Source organism: Oncorhynchus keta, chromosome 11 (assembly GCF_023373465.1).
Source record: "Oncorhynchus keta strain PuntledgeMale-10-30-2019 chromosome 11, Oket_V2, whole genome shotgun sequence".
Classification (NCBI taxonomy): domain Eukaryota; kingdom Metazoa; phylum Chordata; class Actinopteri; order Salmoniformes; family Salmonidae; genus Oncorhynchus; species Oncorhynchus keta.
The window spans coordinates 29,669,208-29,686,939 of NC_068431.1; the positions used below are offsets into that span (position 1 = coordinate 29,669,208).

A 17,732-nucleotide genomic window follows, 5' to 3' on the forward strand; every position below is an offset into this window, starting at 1 on the left:
TATGTGACCTCGTCCTCTGCTGTTCGGATAGCCATGATTGTACGCTCTGACTGCTCCTTTTTTAATTGGTAAGCAAGCAATCTACTGGGCCTATTGCTATACTCATGGTATTTCTGTTTAGTAAAGAAAACTTCTTTTTTTTATCTCCCGAGTGTAGTCCAAATTCAGTTTGTCTTTGGCTGCTTTAAGATGACTCCAGGAGGTGCTGTCTGGGGAATGTTTATGTATTTTTTCACAGCATTCCAGCTCCCTCTCAAGATTTAGCCTGTGTGCTTCCATTGCTTTTTTCTTAGAGGAAGCATATGCAATTAGTTGACCTCTTAGTGTGGCTTTAGCAGCACCCCACATTGTGGCCGGAGAAACAGATGAATCTTTATTGTCTTGTGTGTAGTTGTCTATTCATGTAGTTACCAATGTATGGAACTCGTCATTTGATAGCATGGAGGTGTTAAAGTTCCAGCTCTTTGACCTCGGGATGTTTTTGCAGAGGTCAAAGCGGAGGTGGACAAAGGCGTGATCTGAAAGTGCTATGGGTCCGATTGTACAAGTGGCTGAATTTATGAAACTCTTTGGGATAAAAATGTAATCTATACGGGAGTAGGTGTTATGGACATTAGAGTAGTATGTATAGTCCATAGATGAGCTATTATTCTCTCTCCAGATATCAGTCCCATCTCTTTAGTAAGAGAGTTCAACATCTTTGCAGATCTAGGATTTGTGGTGGGGACTTGAGATGATTTGTCTAGGGTTGGGTTAAGGGTACAATTAAAATCTCCGGCCACCACGCCAAAGGAAACACAATGCTCATTGAACAGGGTTATCATTTTTGACACGAAGGCAGGAGTATCTGTGTTAGGGGCGTATATGTTTAAGATAGTAATTGGTTGACCATATAGTGACCCAGTTATCAAAATAAATCTCCCCTCCGGATCAGATATGTTTTTGTAAATTATGAATGGAACATTTTTATGGCTAAGTATGGCTGTGCCTCTACTGTTTGATTTGAAAGATGAGAAATACACCTGTCCCACCCAAGCGGAGTTTGGCATGTTCAGCATCACAGAGGTGTGTCTCTTGTAATAGCGCGATGTCTGCTTTTTCCTTTTTTAGAGCACATAGTATTTTTTTCCGTTTTATTGCATGACCTAGACCATGGCAGTTCCATGTCAATAGATTTAAGGTACTAGTCATCGTCATCGAACAGTAATCGAACTTTAGTGCAAGTCATCGCTCAGTTGGTAGAGCATGGCGCTTGTAACGCCAGGGTAGTGGGTTCGATTCCCGGGACCACCCATACGTAGAATGTATGCACACATGACTGTAAGTCGCTTTGGATAAAAGCGTCTGCTAAATGGCATATATTTTTATATATATATATATATATATATATATATATATATATATATATTATCGCTGGGTAAAAGTGGATAGTAGTTACAGCTGCAGTCACATAAAAGGAAAATAAATGGTGTACATAAAATAATAATCTCTGAACACCCCAGCCGAGTTCCCAAACAACTCGACACATCCCGTTGGATCTATTACCCCCCCGCTCAGTCTCAATTCTGTGTTCCGAAAAAAACAAAAAAACGGGAACAGTTAGCAAAGCACAACGTCTCCCTCTCCCCACCAAAGAAATGCCTCATCCTCTCCACCCCGCATTGAGTAAATGACACAGTAGCCCCCATCCAGACCACACTAAAAGAGGGAGAAAAATAAAATCAATAGCCCAGCCTACATCTACCTCCCCAAGGGACATAGGGAACCACAAGTAATAATAGCAACAAAAAAACAGGGAAATAAATGTAGGCTGAAACATTAGTAGGCCTTGGTTAGGCTATAGAGCCCATCCCTGTCAGCTAAAGGAAAATAAATATAAATTGGACGGCTATAATGACATTTAGCGGGTGGGTCTTTGGATATCGGCTATATGTTGTCTTACCTCCTTTAGTAATAGCATTAATCGCATTTAGTCATTGGTCCGTTTCTCATTGACCAGGATTGTTTTTCAAAAAACGTTTTGCCTCTTCGGGAATTTTGAAGTGTCGCAAGGCTCCTTGGTGAAGAATCCTGAGCTCGTTTGGGTATTTGAATCCCCTGAAGATGCCTCAGTCAATTGGGTATTTCTTCACATTCGTCAAACTCTCGGTGCTTTCGGCGTATTCCAGCTGACAGGTCCTGGTGTAAAGCGAGTTTGGCGTTTCCCACTGTGATGGTGTTGTTTTTCGCTGCTTGTAGGACTCGTTCCTTGTCGGTGAATCTCAGGAAACGTATGGTAATTGGGCGCGGTGGTTGTCTGGCTGCTGGTGGGGGCCTCAGTGCTCGGTGAGCTCTCTCGAGTTCTATGGGCCTGTCGGTGGACAGGTGGAGCCACTCGGGAAGTTTGTCTTGCAGGTAGCGGATCAGTGACATGTTTCCTTCTTCTTTTTCGCCCAGATTGAATAGAACATAATTATTCCTTCGCCCCCTGTTTTCCAGGTCCTCTGTTTTCTCTTCCAGATGCTCTATTTTCTTTTTAGCATATGATATTGTCTCCATGGCATCTGTCAATAAGTTTTCCATGGATATGGTTATCTTGTTATTGATGTCAGGCAAAGCGTTTTCCAGGATTGTCACCTTGCCCCCTATCGCACTGAGCTGAGAGTTAATGGCATCTAATTTAGTGTTTAGTTCTGTACGTTGGGATCTCAACTCAGAAAGGATGTCTTCGACAGAGTGCGAGGTTGGCATTCGCTGTGCCTCTTGCTCCTGGCTAATGGCGCTGGCTTTTTCTGAAGCTAGCTTCTTCTTGGAGGCTTTTTCCGTCGCTAATGCTCGAGTCCGGGTAAAAATGTCACCTGTCGTGTCACCTTTTGTAGCCGCCATTACTTTTTTTTTACTAAAGCTAAATGAGTTTGAACTTGGAGTGGAGGTATTATTAGGAATTGGAAACTACTTGTGCGGAGCTCTTAGTTCATGCGGCCATATCGTTCAAGGGTCACGTGATCCCCCCCCCCCAAGTTCTGCTTTTCTGATGTGTCAAATACTTATGTCATGCAATAAAATGCAAATGAATTACTTACAAATCATACAATGTGATTTTATGGATTTTTGTTTTAGATTCAGTCTCTCACAGTTAAAGTGTACCTATGATAATTATTTCAGACCTCTACATGCTTTGTAAGTAGGAAAACCTGCAAAATCGGCAGTGTATCAAATACTTGTTCTCCCCACTGTACATGCCCGTCTGAAGTTTGCCAATGAACATCTGAATGATTCAGAGGACAACTGGGTGAAAGTGTTGTGGTCAGATGAGACCAAAATGGAGCTCTTTGGCATCAACTCAACTCGCCATGTTTGGAGGGGGATTTTTTATTTATTTTTTAAACCTTTATTTAACTAGGCAAGTCAGTTAAGAACAAATTCTTATTTTTTTAGTGCTGCCTATGACCCCAAGAACACCACCCCCAATGTCAAACATGGAGGTGGAAACATTATGCTTTGGGGGTGTTTTTCTGCCAAGGGGACAGGACAACTTCACCACATCAAAGGGACAATGGACGGGGCCATGTACCGTCAAATCCTGGGTGAGAACCTCCTTCCCTCAGCCAGGGCATTGAAAATGGGTTGTGGATGGGTATTCCAGCATGACAATGACCCAAAACACACGGCCAAGGCAACAAAAGAGTGGCTCAAGAAGAAGCCCATTAAGGTCCTGGAGTGGCCTAGCCAGTCTCCAGACCTTAATCCCATAGAAAATCTGTGGAAGGAGCTGAAAGTTCAAGTTGCCAAACGTCAGCCGTGAAACCTTAATGACTTGGAGAAGATCTGCAAAGAGGAGTGGGACAAAATCCCTCCTGTGATGTGTGCAAACCTGGTGGCCAACTACAAGAAATGTCTGACCTCTGTGATTGCCAAGGGTTTTGCCACCAAGTACTAAGTCATGTTTTGCAGAAGGGTCAAATACTTATTTCCCCTCATTAAAATGCAAATCAATTTATAACATTTTTGACATGCGTTTTTCTTGATTTTTTTGTTGTATTCTGTTTCTCACTGTTCAAATAAACCTACCAATTAAAATTATATATAGACCAATGATTTCTTTGTGGGCAAACTAACAAAATCACCAGGGGATCAAATACTTTTTCCCCTCACTGTAGGTAGGTAGACAGGTAGGCAGACAGGTAGTTAGGCAGACAGTAGGTAGGTAGACAGGTAGGCAGACAGATAGTTAGGCAGACAGTAGGTAGGCAGACAGGTAGGTAGTTAGGTAGGTAGGGAGCAAGGCATGTAGGTAGGTGGTCCAACAGATAGGTAAGTATGTAGGTAGGTAGGTAGGTAGGTAGGTAGGTAGGTAGGTAGGTAGGTAGGTAGGTAGGTAGGTAGGTGGGTAGGTGGGTGGGTGGGTGGACAGGTGGGTGGGTGGGTGGGTGGACAGGTGGGTGGGTGGGTGGGTGGACAGGTGGGTGGGTGGGTGGGTGGGTGGGTGGGTGGGTGGGTGGGTAGGTGGGTGGGTAGGCAGGCAGGCAGGCAGGCAGGTATGCAGACAGGTAGGTAGGTAGGTAGGCAGGCAGGCAGGCAGGTATGCAGACAGGTAGGTAGGTAGGTAGGTAGGCAGGCAGGCAGGCAGGTAGGTAGGTAGGTAGGTACAAAGGCATGTAGGTAGGTATGCAGACAGGTAGGTAGGTAGGTATGTATGCAGACAGGTAGGTAGGTAGGTATGTATGCAGACAGGTATGTATGCAGACAGGTAGGTAGGTAGGTAGGTAGGTAGGTAGGTAGGTAGGTAGGTAGGTAGGCAGGCAGGCAGGCAGGCAGGCAGGCAGGCAGGCAGGCAGGCAGGCAGGCAGGCAGGCAGGCAGGCAGGCAGGCAGGATGATATATGAAGGACAGGTAGGTAGCCCTCCAGCACTGTGTGTGTAGGCAATGACCCCGATTATGACTGAAAGTCACAGAGTTCAAGGGTAAAAGCCTAAATCACCCCTAGGAATGTTAAAGAGAAGGTCTCAATCATGTTAATTCATCCCAAAATACTCAAGACTAGAGTTGGGCAGTATACTGTATATACCGTATCCCGGGGTGTTTTGAAATACCCTCTGTGTAATTTTCCAATAACGTCAATATAGTTCTTGTTTTCTAAATGTGATTATTTGTACTTTTTAAGTAAATACCTGCAGTCAACTTGTGCACTAAGTAATAGATGAAGCAGATTGCGTAATTTTTCATTATGATGCATACTGGTACTAGTTTCTCATACAGCAGTTTTAGTAAGTCACGTGTGTTTATTTACAAAAAAGCACAACGAGCAAAACAGATGCTTTGTGAGGTGAGTCACTCCTGCAGCGCAATTTACAGTGTCTTCAGAAAGTATTCATACCTCTTCACTTATTCCACATTTTGTTGTGTTAGTCTAATTTCAAAATGGATTCAATAGAAAAAATGCCTTATCAATCTACACACAATAACGACAAAGTGAAAACATGTTTAAATTCTCATCACAATTCTCTCTATATGGTATAGTTTCTGCTCTGACATGCACTGTCAACTGTGCGACCTTATACAGACAAAGTGTGTTTCTTTTTAAATCATGTCCAAACAATTGACTTGGCCACAGGTGGGCTCCAATTAAGTTATTGTGACATCTCAAGGATGATCAAAGGAAATTGGATGCACTTGAACACAATTTGGAGTGTAATAACAAACAGGTGTAAATTGGATATTTCTGTATTTCATCTTAAATAAATCAGCAAACATTTCTAAAAACATGTTTCCACTTTGTTATTATGGGGTATTGTGATGTCATTATGGGGTAATGTGATGTCATTATGGGGTAATGTGTGTAGATGGACGATTATATATATTTTTCTACCATTTTGAATTCAGGCTGTAACACAGCAAAATGTGGAATAAGGGGTATGAATACTTTCTGAAGACACTAAGTAAGGTGACGAAGTTACAAGAAAATCACTGCAAATTTTTGCCAGCTATATATCTTATTCAATTAACTATGTAAGATTTGCCAAATAAATTCTCGCCAGCTGTGTTTTGCTAACTTGCTAATGTTAACTAAGATGTTTGGTGCAATATATCAAGTGAAAATGTGTATGAAAACTAGTTGTCTATCATTGAATAACAAAACACTTAATTGAAGAATCTCTACTGTTGACCAAACATAGACGAAGGGCCGTAGACTTCGGCAACCGAACTTCGGCTTGCCTCAAGATTTTTTTTGTTCGTATAGACGGAAAAAAAACAGAACACCAAAACAAAAATGTCACAATTTTGTAATAAGCTTTAGTAGTTAATGTTTGCATTTGATCATTAGCATTTACCTAGCATTCACTATGGGAATTCCTTAGTACTTGTTAGCATTTCTTTAGCATTCTGGTAACTGACGTTTTATAAAAACTTTTTTGACGTTAGAAAATTTTTTTTGCCCCTTGTGTGCACTGCCAGTAATACTGTATATCCCAGAATTGCATAGGCACGGTATGAAGGTATGTAAATCTGGATACCATCCAATCCTACTCAAGACGCAGCAGGTATACGAATTGTTGAAGCAGAGACTTTAAATAAATGCAGTAAATAGACATTCCTTAGCCAGCAGACAAGGGGCAGTCTGTCTCTCTAGGGCCATGGTGGGGGAGTGTGTGTGTTTCTCAACTGAGTCAGGTGTGCGTGATTCAACTGAACAAGACAACGGGATCAGATTTCTTTAACTATATTCTGGTAGCCACATCAACAACATGAAATTAAAGTTTGATACGATAGTAACAGTGATACAGCTCAGACAGACAGGATGTTCACTCGGACAGTTAGACACACAGTGAGTCAGTACGGAGTGAAGTGTGTCCATCTTACTCACCTGAAGGAGCCGTACTCTGGTGGAGGCTGGTAGCGGACGTGTGGCACCTCGTTCCTGCCCTGGTCCCTGGGCCGATGCTCCTGGTAATAGTGCCCTCCTTGCTCCTGATGCTGCGGCTGCTGTTTGGAAGGGGAGCCCGTGTTCTTGAAGGGGTAGTCAGGTGGGGGGCCCCGATGCTGTGCTGAGGGCTTGTAGTAATCCCCCGGGGGACCTGGAGGGGGAAGCTGGGGGGAAAGGGGGGCACTGGTGATGGGGGCGTGGGCCTTCACCCCGCTGGTGGCCAACGAGAGCTGCATGAGGCGCTCGGAGAGGGAACGTACGTGACCCTGCTTCAGGTCCTTGAGTCCGTCGTCCTGATGCACTTTCCCCCGGTGCTCAGCCGCTGCACCGTTGGACGCCCCTCCGTACGCACCTTGCCGTTGTTGGTTGCAGCTGTCACGTAAAACGCAGCGCCCACTGACGGAGGCAACTGTTGTTGTTGTTGATGTTGGTGTTGTTGATGTTGCTGGTGGTGCGGGTGGCCCCGGAAATACTGCGACTGCACCTTGGCCTCCTCGTAGGTGGGTAAGTCCTCGGAGTTGGGACCCTGGCTGCTCCCTCCCCCACCACCACTCATTCCTCCTCCTCCACTACTACCCCCGCCGCGGGAGCCCAGCTTCTCCACGCCACTGTCTGCCTGCAGCTCCTGTCCCTGAGGCTCCTGCCGGGCGATGTGGGGCACCATAGAGTCGTGCCGTTCATCGTTGGGCCCTCCATGGCCTGGGTAGCCCCCGCTCACCCCACCCTCCTGCTGCTGCCTCTGCTGCTGCTGTTGATGTTGCTGCTGTTGCTGCATGGCCAGCTGGTAGTTGCGTCCCTCACCATAGCGCATCTGCTCCTGTAGGAGTCGCTGCAGGACGGTGTTGTTGCTGCCGTTGCTGGACGTTTCGTCGGCCACCGGCCTCATTTCAGTTTCCCGAAGACCACGCACCTCATGGAAAGATGAGCTGCGCCCGCGATCGATGTTCCCTGGGAGAGGGTAGGGTGGGACAAAGAAGGGTGGGTGAGGTGAGGAGGGGGATGAGTGGAGAAAGGATTGAAGAGAGGGGTTGAGATGGAGAGAGGGTGAAAACAGGGTGGGGAGAGATGGAGAGGGGGAAAAGAAGGGAGAAATGTGGGGGGGAATAGAGGAGACAAAGTCAGAGAACACACAAGCCCTTTACCAACGACCCCTAACACTCATCATGAGAGTCATAGCTGAGCATACTGAACACTAGACATGAGTGATGTTAAGGTGAAACACATAATGGAGATGAAAACAATGACAAAGGGACTGAACCACCACTATGCTCTGAGAAACGTAAAGAAGACGTGAACCCCTCCTGCAACTACTCAAGAGGTAGTTCAGACCAAACCAGAAAAAAGCATATCAAACCAAAACTCTTAACACTGTGACAGCTGGGTAGCATTGGAGGGGTTATTATCGGTTTTAAAGGCCAAATCTGGTGCTTACAAGTGCCGGTTTCTAAGGCTTTTTGGAGCCAAACTACAAATATGACACCATCGTCAGCAGAAATACTGATTTATAGTCAGGCCAAATTGGTCACCCAAACGAACCGATTACATGGTACTTAATCCCAGAGTCAGAGCGTTTAGGACCACCCAGGTGTGTATACTGTAACCCCACTCCCCTTGTGCAGGACAGGAGAGAACATCTGATTATTACTGTCAACATGCAGTGTGCACTACTATCGGCGAAATTAATCATGACCATTTTTACACACCCAACTATTTTTATCATTACCCGGCAGATAATTTGCAAAATGATTGATTCAAAAATCAAAACTCTTTTATCCCAAGCTAGACATGTGATTGGTAGACATATGACAATCATACAGTAGGGGAAGGCACATGTGTTTTAGTAAAAACATACAAAGTCAAAGTAGAAACCACCCAGGGCATGTTAGCCGTGAATTAGCTAACATGCCTGCAGGTCTAAATCAAACACACTCATTTCCAGAGAGTGTAAATTTATACTTTAACTACATCCAATAAAAAGCCACAAGCAAGTGTTACGCTTAAAGGGCTTCACTAGGTTTAGGAGTTCTTTTGAAACTGACTTCCTCAATGTTTTGGGGGTGGGATTTCAAACTGGGTTCTATGGAGTGGTTTCCACTGACAACCTTGAATGCCATTAAAGAGAAATGGTGGTTAAAGATAAAGAGGCACCATCTACAAAGTAATGAAGAAGGTGAAATTATTACATCTATTGCTTTCTGATATTCTTCTCATTCTCAAGGAGGATGAAGCTTTTTTCCGAAACATCTGTGGTAAATAAATATATATAAAAAAGTCAGCTTTGGGGTCATCCGCACGCAGGGTTCTCTTCCAAGTCGAAGAAGGAAAAGAGAGAGAAAAAATGAATGTCACAATGGTAGTATACTCTCCCCGACATACTTCGACTGCTATTTCCTGCCGCTCTTCCCCCAAATCTTCTCCTTTCTGACTCCCCCTCTTCAGAACCAACTAGTACCAACAAGGACAATGGACAAATGGAGGATGGAACAGAAACAAAACAAAAAACTGAAAATAAATGTGGAGACAAATGGAGGATCCACTGGTATGACAGAGGGAATTGTTTTGTCTAGGCGAGACACAGTGACTTATGGGTTGTTTAAAGGCTGCTGCCTGCCTGCCAGCCACACAGAGAAAGCAGGGAATCTGACAGGCAGGCAGCACACTGGACCCCGAGCAGGCGTTTCACATAGTAGTCTCTACTCTGTACAAATGCTACATTATGAAATGACATTGGCATTCAGAATCGTCTACTTCTATTCAATCAAATTCAATAAGTGGTAAAACTACTACTGTGCCAGCAGAAATGTTAGGTTGCTTGAAATCAAAACTCAGTCATACTGTACTGGCTTGTTTAAAATCTGCTCAATAACTTTTCCTCTACCCCCCACCTCTGTGATTTCATAACCCCTGCAATCTAAATGCGGAAGACACATTTCAGTTGAATGCATTCAGTTGCACAACTGACTAGGCATCTCCTTTCCCTTCCCTTCTATATCTCCCTAGACGTATCCGACTCCCTCCCCCTGGTCACCTACCTGTGTGGTTGCTCTCACCGCACTCCTCCGGCACCGCTCTGACTAGGCTCTGCTGCTCATGGTGCTGCCGCTGTTGGGGGGGGGGCAGGTTTCGAGATGGGTGTCTCCAGGGGGTCCGGTGGGGGTCTCCTCCTGGTCCTGTAGCGTCACCAGTTCCTCCAGCTGCTCCAACACATAGAGGCGCTGGTCCACGTCGCTTAGCCCCAGCCACTCTGCAACAGGAAGAGCCACTCTCAACCAACCAACCTTAACAATGGGGGTGGGGTCCGGTATGCACGGCCGCAGGAGCCGCACAGGGGAAGAGGAGGGGCGGGGATTTTGGGAATGTAAAATAGGGGACACTTTCAGTGAAGTCTTTTCCTCTTCTGGTTCGGCTCTGAGCAGAGACCGAGGGCCAGAGTGAGCCTTGCAACATACAGCTGTGTGAATGTCTGGGCAGGTTATGGGAAGTAGGGGTGTGTGTGTTCAGTGTTGTGATTGTGTGTGTGTGTTTTCAGTGTGTGTGTGCACACGCACCTGTGTGTGTGTGTGTGTGTGTGTGTGTGTGTGTGTGGGTCAGCCTTTCGCTGGAATCAAACACAGGATGTGAGGATGTGCAGGGTTCAATCAGAACAGAGAGAGAATGGAGAGCTGAGCTGCTCTTGACAAAACAAGACAACTCCCATCTCTGTGTGAACCAGAGGTGATTTTCTGGACACAATCTTTCCTGGCGACGTTACCGAACATTGGTGTTATTGTGAAACCCAGTTTGGAGTCGGCAGACTCAGCCACAGAGAAGCAGTTACAGCTAAAACAAGAGTTCAAGTGCTTGGAACAACAACATTGAAAGAGAATGTCAGATTAAATGTTCTTCACTCTCTGTCAAAAGACGTTTGGAAGTGGGTGAAATCCCGGGGATAGTAGAATCCATTTCTGTTGATGTTTGACTGACTCGGTAGCCATACAGCGCACACACATGCACACATACACGCACACACCGACACGCACACCACCCTTCCTCTAACACAGCGAGAGCAAGCTTTGGATTCTCAACCCCCCACCCCACCCCACCCCACCCCCCCCCCTCCCCCACAAAGACACATACAGTACATACATTTGCAAAAACACATACAGTACCAGTCAAGTTTGGACACACCAACTCATTCAAGTTTGTTTCTGTTGAATAATAGTGAAAACATCAGAACTGAAATAACACATATGAAATGATGTAGTAACCAAAAAAGTGTGAAACAAATCAAAATATATTTTAGATTCTTCATAGTAGCCACCCTTTGTCTTGATGATAGCTTTGCATTCTCTCAACCAGCTACACCTGGAATGCTTTTCCCACAGTCTTGAATGAGGTCCCACATATGCTGAGCACTTGTTGGCTGCTTTTCCTTCACTGCAGTTCAACTCACCCCAAACCATCTCAATTGGGTTAAAGTTGGGGGGTTGTGGAGGCCAGGTCATCTGATGCAGCATTCCATCACTCTCCTTCTTGGTTAAATAGCCCTTACACAGCCTGGAGGTGTGTTGGGTCATTGTCCCGTTGAAAAACAAATGATAGTCCCACTAAGCACAAACCAGATGGGATTGCGTATCACTGCAGAATGCTGTGGTAGCCATGATGGTTAAGTGTGCCTTAAACTCTAAATAAATCACAGACAGTGTCACCAGCAAAGCACCCCCACACCATCACACCTCCTCCTCCATGCTTTTCAGTGGGAACCACACATACAGTGATCATCCGTTCACCTACTCTGCATCTCACAAATATACAGCGGTTGGAAATAAAAATCTCAATTTTGGAGTCATCAGTCCAAAGGACAAATTTCCACCTGTCTAATGTCCATTGCTCGTGTTTCTTGGCCCAAGAAAGTCTCTTCTTCTTATTGGTGTCCTTTCCTAGTGGTTTCTTAGCAGCAATTCAACCATGAAGGTCTCTGAACAGTTAATGTTGAGATGTGTCTGTTACTTGAAATCTGTGAAGCATTTCTTTAGGCTGCAATTTCTGAGGCTGGTAACTCTAATGAACTTATCCTCTGCAGCAGAGGTAACTCTGGGCCTTCCTTTCCTGTGGCGGTCCTCATGAGAGCCAGTTTCATCATAGCGCTTGATGGTTTTTGCAACTGCACTTTGAAGAAACTTTCAAAGTTCTATGACATTTCATTTATCTTTGCTTATTTAAGATGTTCTTGCCATAATATGGACTTGGTCTTTTACCAAAAAGATCTATCTTCTGTATACCACCCCTACCTTGTCACAACACAACTGATTGGCTCAAACGCATTAAGAAGGAAAGAAATTCCACAAATGAACTTTTAACAAGGCACACTTGTTAATTGAAAAGCAATCCAAATGACTATCTCATGAAGCTGGTTGAGAGAATGCCAAGAGTGTGAAAGTTATCATCAAGACAAAGGGTGGCTATTTTGAAGAATCTCAAATATATTTTGATTTGTTTAACACTTTTTTGGTTACTACATGATTTCATGTGTTATTTCATAGTTTTGATGTCGTCACTATTATTCTACATTGTAGAAAATAGTAAAAGTAAAGAAAAAACATTGAATGAGTAGGAGAGTCCAAACTTTTTGACTGGTACTGTACATTCATGTGAAAACAAATGTAGACACACAATCACACTCTTAATAGGTCAGTATGAGTAAGACAATCAGTATCACAACAAGGACTAATCACCCTCCCCTTTGAAAAATGACTTCCAGATGGTCCCGTCATACTCCCTCCCCTCCTCACCCGTCTCCCCCCATTTGCTGATGCTCAAATTGTAAGTTCCTTGACTGTTTCAAATAAACAGTTTATTCTGTAGCCAGAGCTGGCCACAGTGCATTCCGGTTGCTCCTCAGATAGAGGTCAAAGCCACTGGGACAACTTACAGGGATACCTGTGTGTGTGTATGTGTGTGTGCATGCTTGTGTGGGTATGTGGGTTATGTCAGCCAGCATACCTGAGCTAGCCTGGGTCTCAGCAGTACCTACAGAGCGCAGCTATGACATTCACCTCAACACTCACACGGTTTGAAATTCCACTATCAGGATTTGAGCAATAACATTCAATTTCATTGCTCACATCCATCCACCTAGTTTGAAATACCACTGCCATGATGTATCTCAACTGCAACTTCACACAAAGTATTAAAAAGGATCACATACCAAGGGAGCAGTAGGCTACAATGAAATATCATGAGATATTCCACAGAACCAAAACAATGCCAAGAGATCCAGCCTGCTTTGTTCAATCCAATTTTCCCACAGAGCAGCTCAGTAAAGCAGTTAACACTGCTCTCAGCTTGTACCTTCGTTCTGCAAGAGCTACCACGGCACACCTCTCTCTCTCTCTCTCCTCCTCCTTCCCTCCCTCCCCCTCGTTCCAGCAGGTGGGGCTGCGATCGGGAGGACAGGTGAATCTGTAGGCCCTCCAGGATCTCGTCACACCCTCATACCTGAGCGCTGGCGTAACTGCTCCTTTACACCGTTTACCATTAGCCCGCCCAGCCACCTGCTGCTTCACCACACACTTCCTCTTTAGAGAGGGCCTGCGCACACAGGTTCAGGTTTCCGCTGGTCTTAGATCAGTGAGTCATGGGCAGGCAGGCCCACAAAGTTGGAAGGGATGGGAAAGCTGTCCTGGAGTTAGTCAGTCTCTCTACAAAAACCATAAAGGGAGAGGGAAGAGAGAGAGGGAGGGAGACAGACAGACAAATAGAGTTTGAGTGTGAAAGAGAGAGAAAAAGAGAGTGAGTGGATTTGAGTGTAAGAGAGAAAGAGAACGTAATATAGCAAGACAACAGAACTCCCTCCCTCTCTCTGAGAGATCCATTTAATTAAAATGGCATCATTCATTGGTAGCCAGCCATGTTCTCAGTGGTAAAGGTTTATGACCAGTGTCACCTCAGTGAAACATACAGGTAACTGCCAAAATAAAAGGAACACCAACATAAAGTGTCTTAATAGGGCGTTGGGCACCACGAGCCAGAACAGCTTCAATGCACCTTGGCATAGATTCTACAAGTGTCTGGAACTCTATTGGAGCGACACGACACCATTCTTCCACGAGAAATTCCAGAATTTGGTGTTTTGCTGATGGTGGTGGAAAAAGATGTCTCTGGTGCTGATCCAGAATATCGCATAAGTGTTGTCCATGTCATATGGTTACATCGTTTTCATGCTCATCAAACCATTCCGTGACCACTGATGACATTTGAATGGGGGCGTTGTCATCCTATGGGGGCATAGTCATGGCAGCCTAAATAAAGGCCAAAATAATGGCCTGCCCAGCATTTTTATACATGACCCTAAGCATGATGGGATGTTAATTGCTTAATTAACTCAGGAACCACACCTGTGTAGAAGCACCTGCCTTCAATATATACTGAACAGAATTATAAACGCAACATGCAACAATTTCAAATGTTCTACTGAGTTACAGTTCATATAAATCAGTCAATTGAAATACATTCATTAGAACCTAATCTATGGATTTCACATGAATACAGATATGCATTTGTTGGTCACAGATACATTAAAAAAAGGTAGGGGGTGAGGATCAGAAAACCAGTCAGTATCTGGTGTGACCACCATTTGCTTCATGCAGCACGACATCTCCTTCACATAGAGTTGATCAGGTTGTAGGTTGTTGATTGTGGACTGTGGAATGTTGTCCCACTCCTCTTCAATGGCTGTGCAAAGTTGCTGGATATTGGCAGGAACTGGAACGCGCTGTCGTACACGTCGATTCAGAGCATCCCAAACATGCTCAAAGGGTGACGTCTGATGAGTATGCAGGCCATGGAAGAACTGTGATATTTTCAGCTTCCAGGAACTGTGTACAGATCCTTGCGACATGAGGCCGTGCATTCATGCTGAAACATGAAGTAATAGTGGTGGATGAATGGCACGACAATGGGCCTCAGGATCTCATCTCTGTGCATTCAAATTGTCATCGATAAAATGCAATTGTGTTCATTGTCCATAGCTTATGACTGTCCATGCCATAACCCCACCGCCACTATGGGGTAAACTGTTGACATCAGCAAACAGCCATACACATGGTCTGTGGCTGTGAGGCCCGGTTGGATGTAATACCAAATTCTCTAAAATGACGTTGGAGGCGGCTTTTGGTAGAGAAATTAACATTTAATTCTCTAGTAACAGCTCTGGTGGACATTCCTGCAGTCAGCATGCCAATTGCATGCTCCCTCAAAACTTGAGACATCTGTAGCATTGTGTTGTGTGACAAAACTGCACATTTTAGTGGCCTTTTATTGTCCCCAGCACAAGGTGCACCTGCGTAATGATTATGCTGTTTAATCAGCTTCTTGATTTGCCACACCTTTCAGATGGATAGATTATCTTGGCAAAGGAGAAATACTAACAGCGGTGTAAACTCAGTTTTACACTCAATTTGAGCGTATGGAACATTTCTGGGATCTTTCATTTCAGCTCATGAAACATGGGACCAACACTTTACATGTTGCATTTGTATTTTTGTTCAGTGTATCCCTCGTTTACTCAGTTTTCCATTATTTTGGCAGTTACCTTTCTCTCATCTGAGTGAGTGAGGCCTTCAGCCTTTAGCCTGATGCCAGATCTGTGTAGAGAGACTGTTTCAAACTCTGCTCCCAGCTTCAGCCAGCAATTAACCGGGAGCTTTGAGATACGATGATATACAGTAGTAGCTAGCTATATTTATTATGAGCTGCTCTTTCATATTTTTAATGGCGCCAGAGGTTGCACTGTCTTATGTAAATATTTGCCTTCCATGTGCAAGTTTCCCAGCGCCCCTGCACACAGCCTGTTTATTCTTCTAAAACACCAGAGTGGGGTTAACAGCAGAGAGGGGGGACTTCCACAGGAAAGCAAGGAAGAACAAGACATTAAGAGTGGGATAGATGGGTAGAGAAAGAGAACGAGAGAACGAGAGAACAGAGACAGAGACAGACAGACAGAGACAGACAGAGAGACAGAGAGACAGACAGAGACAGAGAGACAGACAGAGACAGAGAGACAGAGACAGACAGAGACAGACAGACAGACAGACAGACAGACAGACAGACAGACAGACAGACAGACAGACAGACAGACAGACAGACAGACAGACAGACCGACAGACCGACAGACCGACAGACAGGAGACGGCCCCTGACTAACATCCCCGGACATTAAGGTTGACGTTCAGACCCTTTTCCCCTCAGGAGACATACTGCAGGATATACACACTGGGTCCTGAGAGCACCACACACACACACGCATACATTTTTGCTTATACACACACAGGGGTCCTGGGAGAACATAATACACTCCACCCCGGACACACATACCCCACCACGGACACACACACACATTTTCCCTGGAGGGTGACACTACAGGTTACTTACGGGGTCCTGAGAACCCATCACCCACCACTAAATACACCACATACACACTATGTTTTCCCCAGGGGAACCATGAATAAGGGCAGTAGGTTAGATTAAGATGATTTAGTGTCTATTCATACCAGGAATAGAGCCAGAGGCAGACATGGGTTCAAATACTATTTGAACTCTTTCAAATACTTCTAGCATTTGATTTAGCCTGACTGGACTGCCATGCAAGCAGAGTCTTCCATTGGTTTCACTGCAACAAAACCTCAATCAAGCAGCCAAAGTATTTGAAAATAATTTCAAAAGTTTTTAAACCCAGCTCTGCCCAGAGTTGGGGGCTGGGAGACCAGGATGGTACGCAAACGCTTAACCCGCGTCACTCCCCTGAGCCTCATAAGAGTCCCAGTCACTTTTTCTCAGAGGGAACTCCCACACGGCTCCAAATACACATGTACAGTTGATGTCGGAAGTTTACATACACTTAGGTTGGAGTCATTAAAACTTGTTTTTCAACCACTCCACAAAATTCTTGTTAACAAACAATAGTTTTGGCTAGTCGGTTAGGACATCTACTTTGTGCATGACACAAGTCATTTTTCCAACAATTGTTTACAGACTATTGTTTCCAACAATTGTTTCCAGATTATTTCACTTATAATTCACTGTGTCACAATTCCAGTGGGTCAGAAGTTTACATACACTAAGATGACTGTGCATTTAAACAGCTTGGAAAATTCCAGAAAATTATGTCATAGTTTAGAAGCTTCTGATTACTAATTGACATCATTTGAGACAATTGGAGGTGTACCTGTAGATGTATTTCAAGGTCTTATCTTCAAATACAGTGCCTCTTTGCTTGACATCATGGGAAAATCTAAAGAAATCAGCCAAGACCTCAGATAAAAAAATTGTTGACCTCCACAAGTCTGGTCCTTGGAAGCAATTTCCAAATGCCTGAAGGTACCACGTTCACCTGAACAAACAATAGTACGCAAGTATAAACACCATGGGACCACAGTAAAACGAGTCCTATATCGACATAACCTGAAAGGCCGATCAGCAAGGAAGAAGCCACTGCTCCAAAACCGCCATAAAAAAGACAGACTATGGTTTGTAACTGCACAGGGGGGAAAACATTGTACTTTTTGGAGAAATGTCCTAAATATGGAACTGTTTGGCCATAATGACCATCGTTATGTTTGGAGAAAAAAGGGGGAGGCTTGCAAGCCAAAGAACACCATCCCAACTGTGAAGCACGGAGGTGGCAGCATCATGTTGTGGGGGTGCCTTGCTGCAGGAGAGACTAGTGCACTTCACAAAATAGATGGTATCATGAGGGAGGACAATTATGTGGATATATTGAAGCAACATCTCAAGACATCAGTCAGGAAGTTAAAGCGTGGTTACAAATGGGTCTTCCAAATGAATAATGA

At 44.6% G+C, this 17,732-nt stretch overlaps 1 protein-coding gene across 1 annotated transcript in view; it reads right to left on the reverse strand.

The window, feature by feature from the left end:
- Positions 1–13,435, reverse strand: part of LOC118390041 (angiomotin-like) — a 51,601-nt gene extending 38,166 nt beyond the window's left edge. Inside the window, 5 exon segments of the mRNA XM_035780190.2 lie at positions 6,845–7,212; positions 7,215–7,852; positions 9,281–9,349; positions 9,937–10,148; positions 13,235–13,435. Coding sequence (XP_035636083.2) covers positions 6,845–7,212; positions 7,215–7,790 — 944 coding nt within the window. The 5' untranslated portion in view covers positions 7,791–7,852; positions 9,281–9,349; positions 9,937–10,148; positions 13,235–13,435.
- Positions 13,436–17,732: the final 4,297 nt, after the last annotated feature.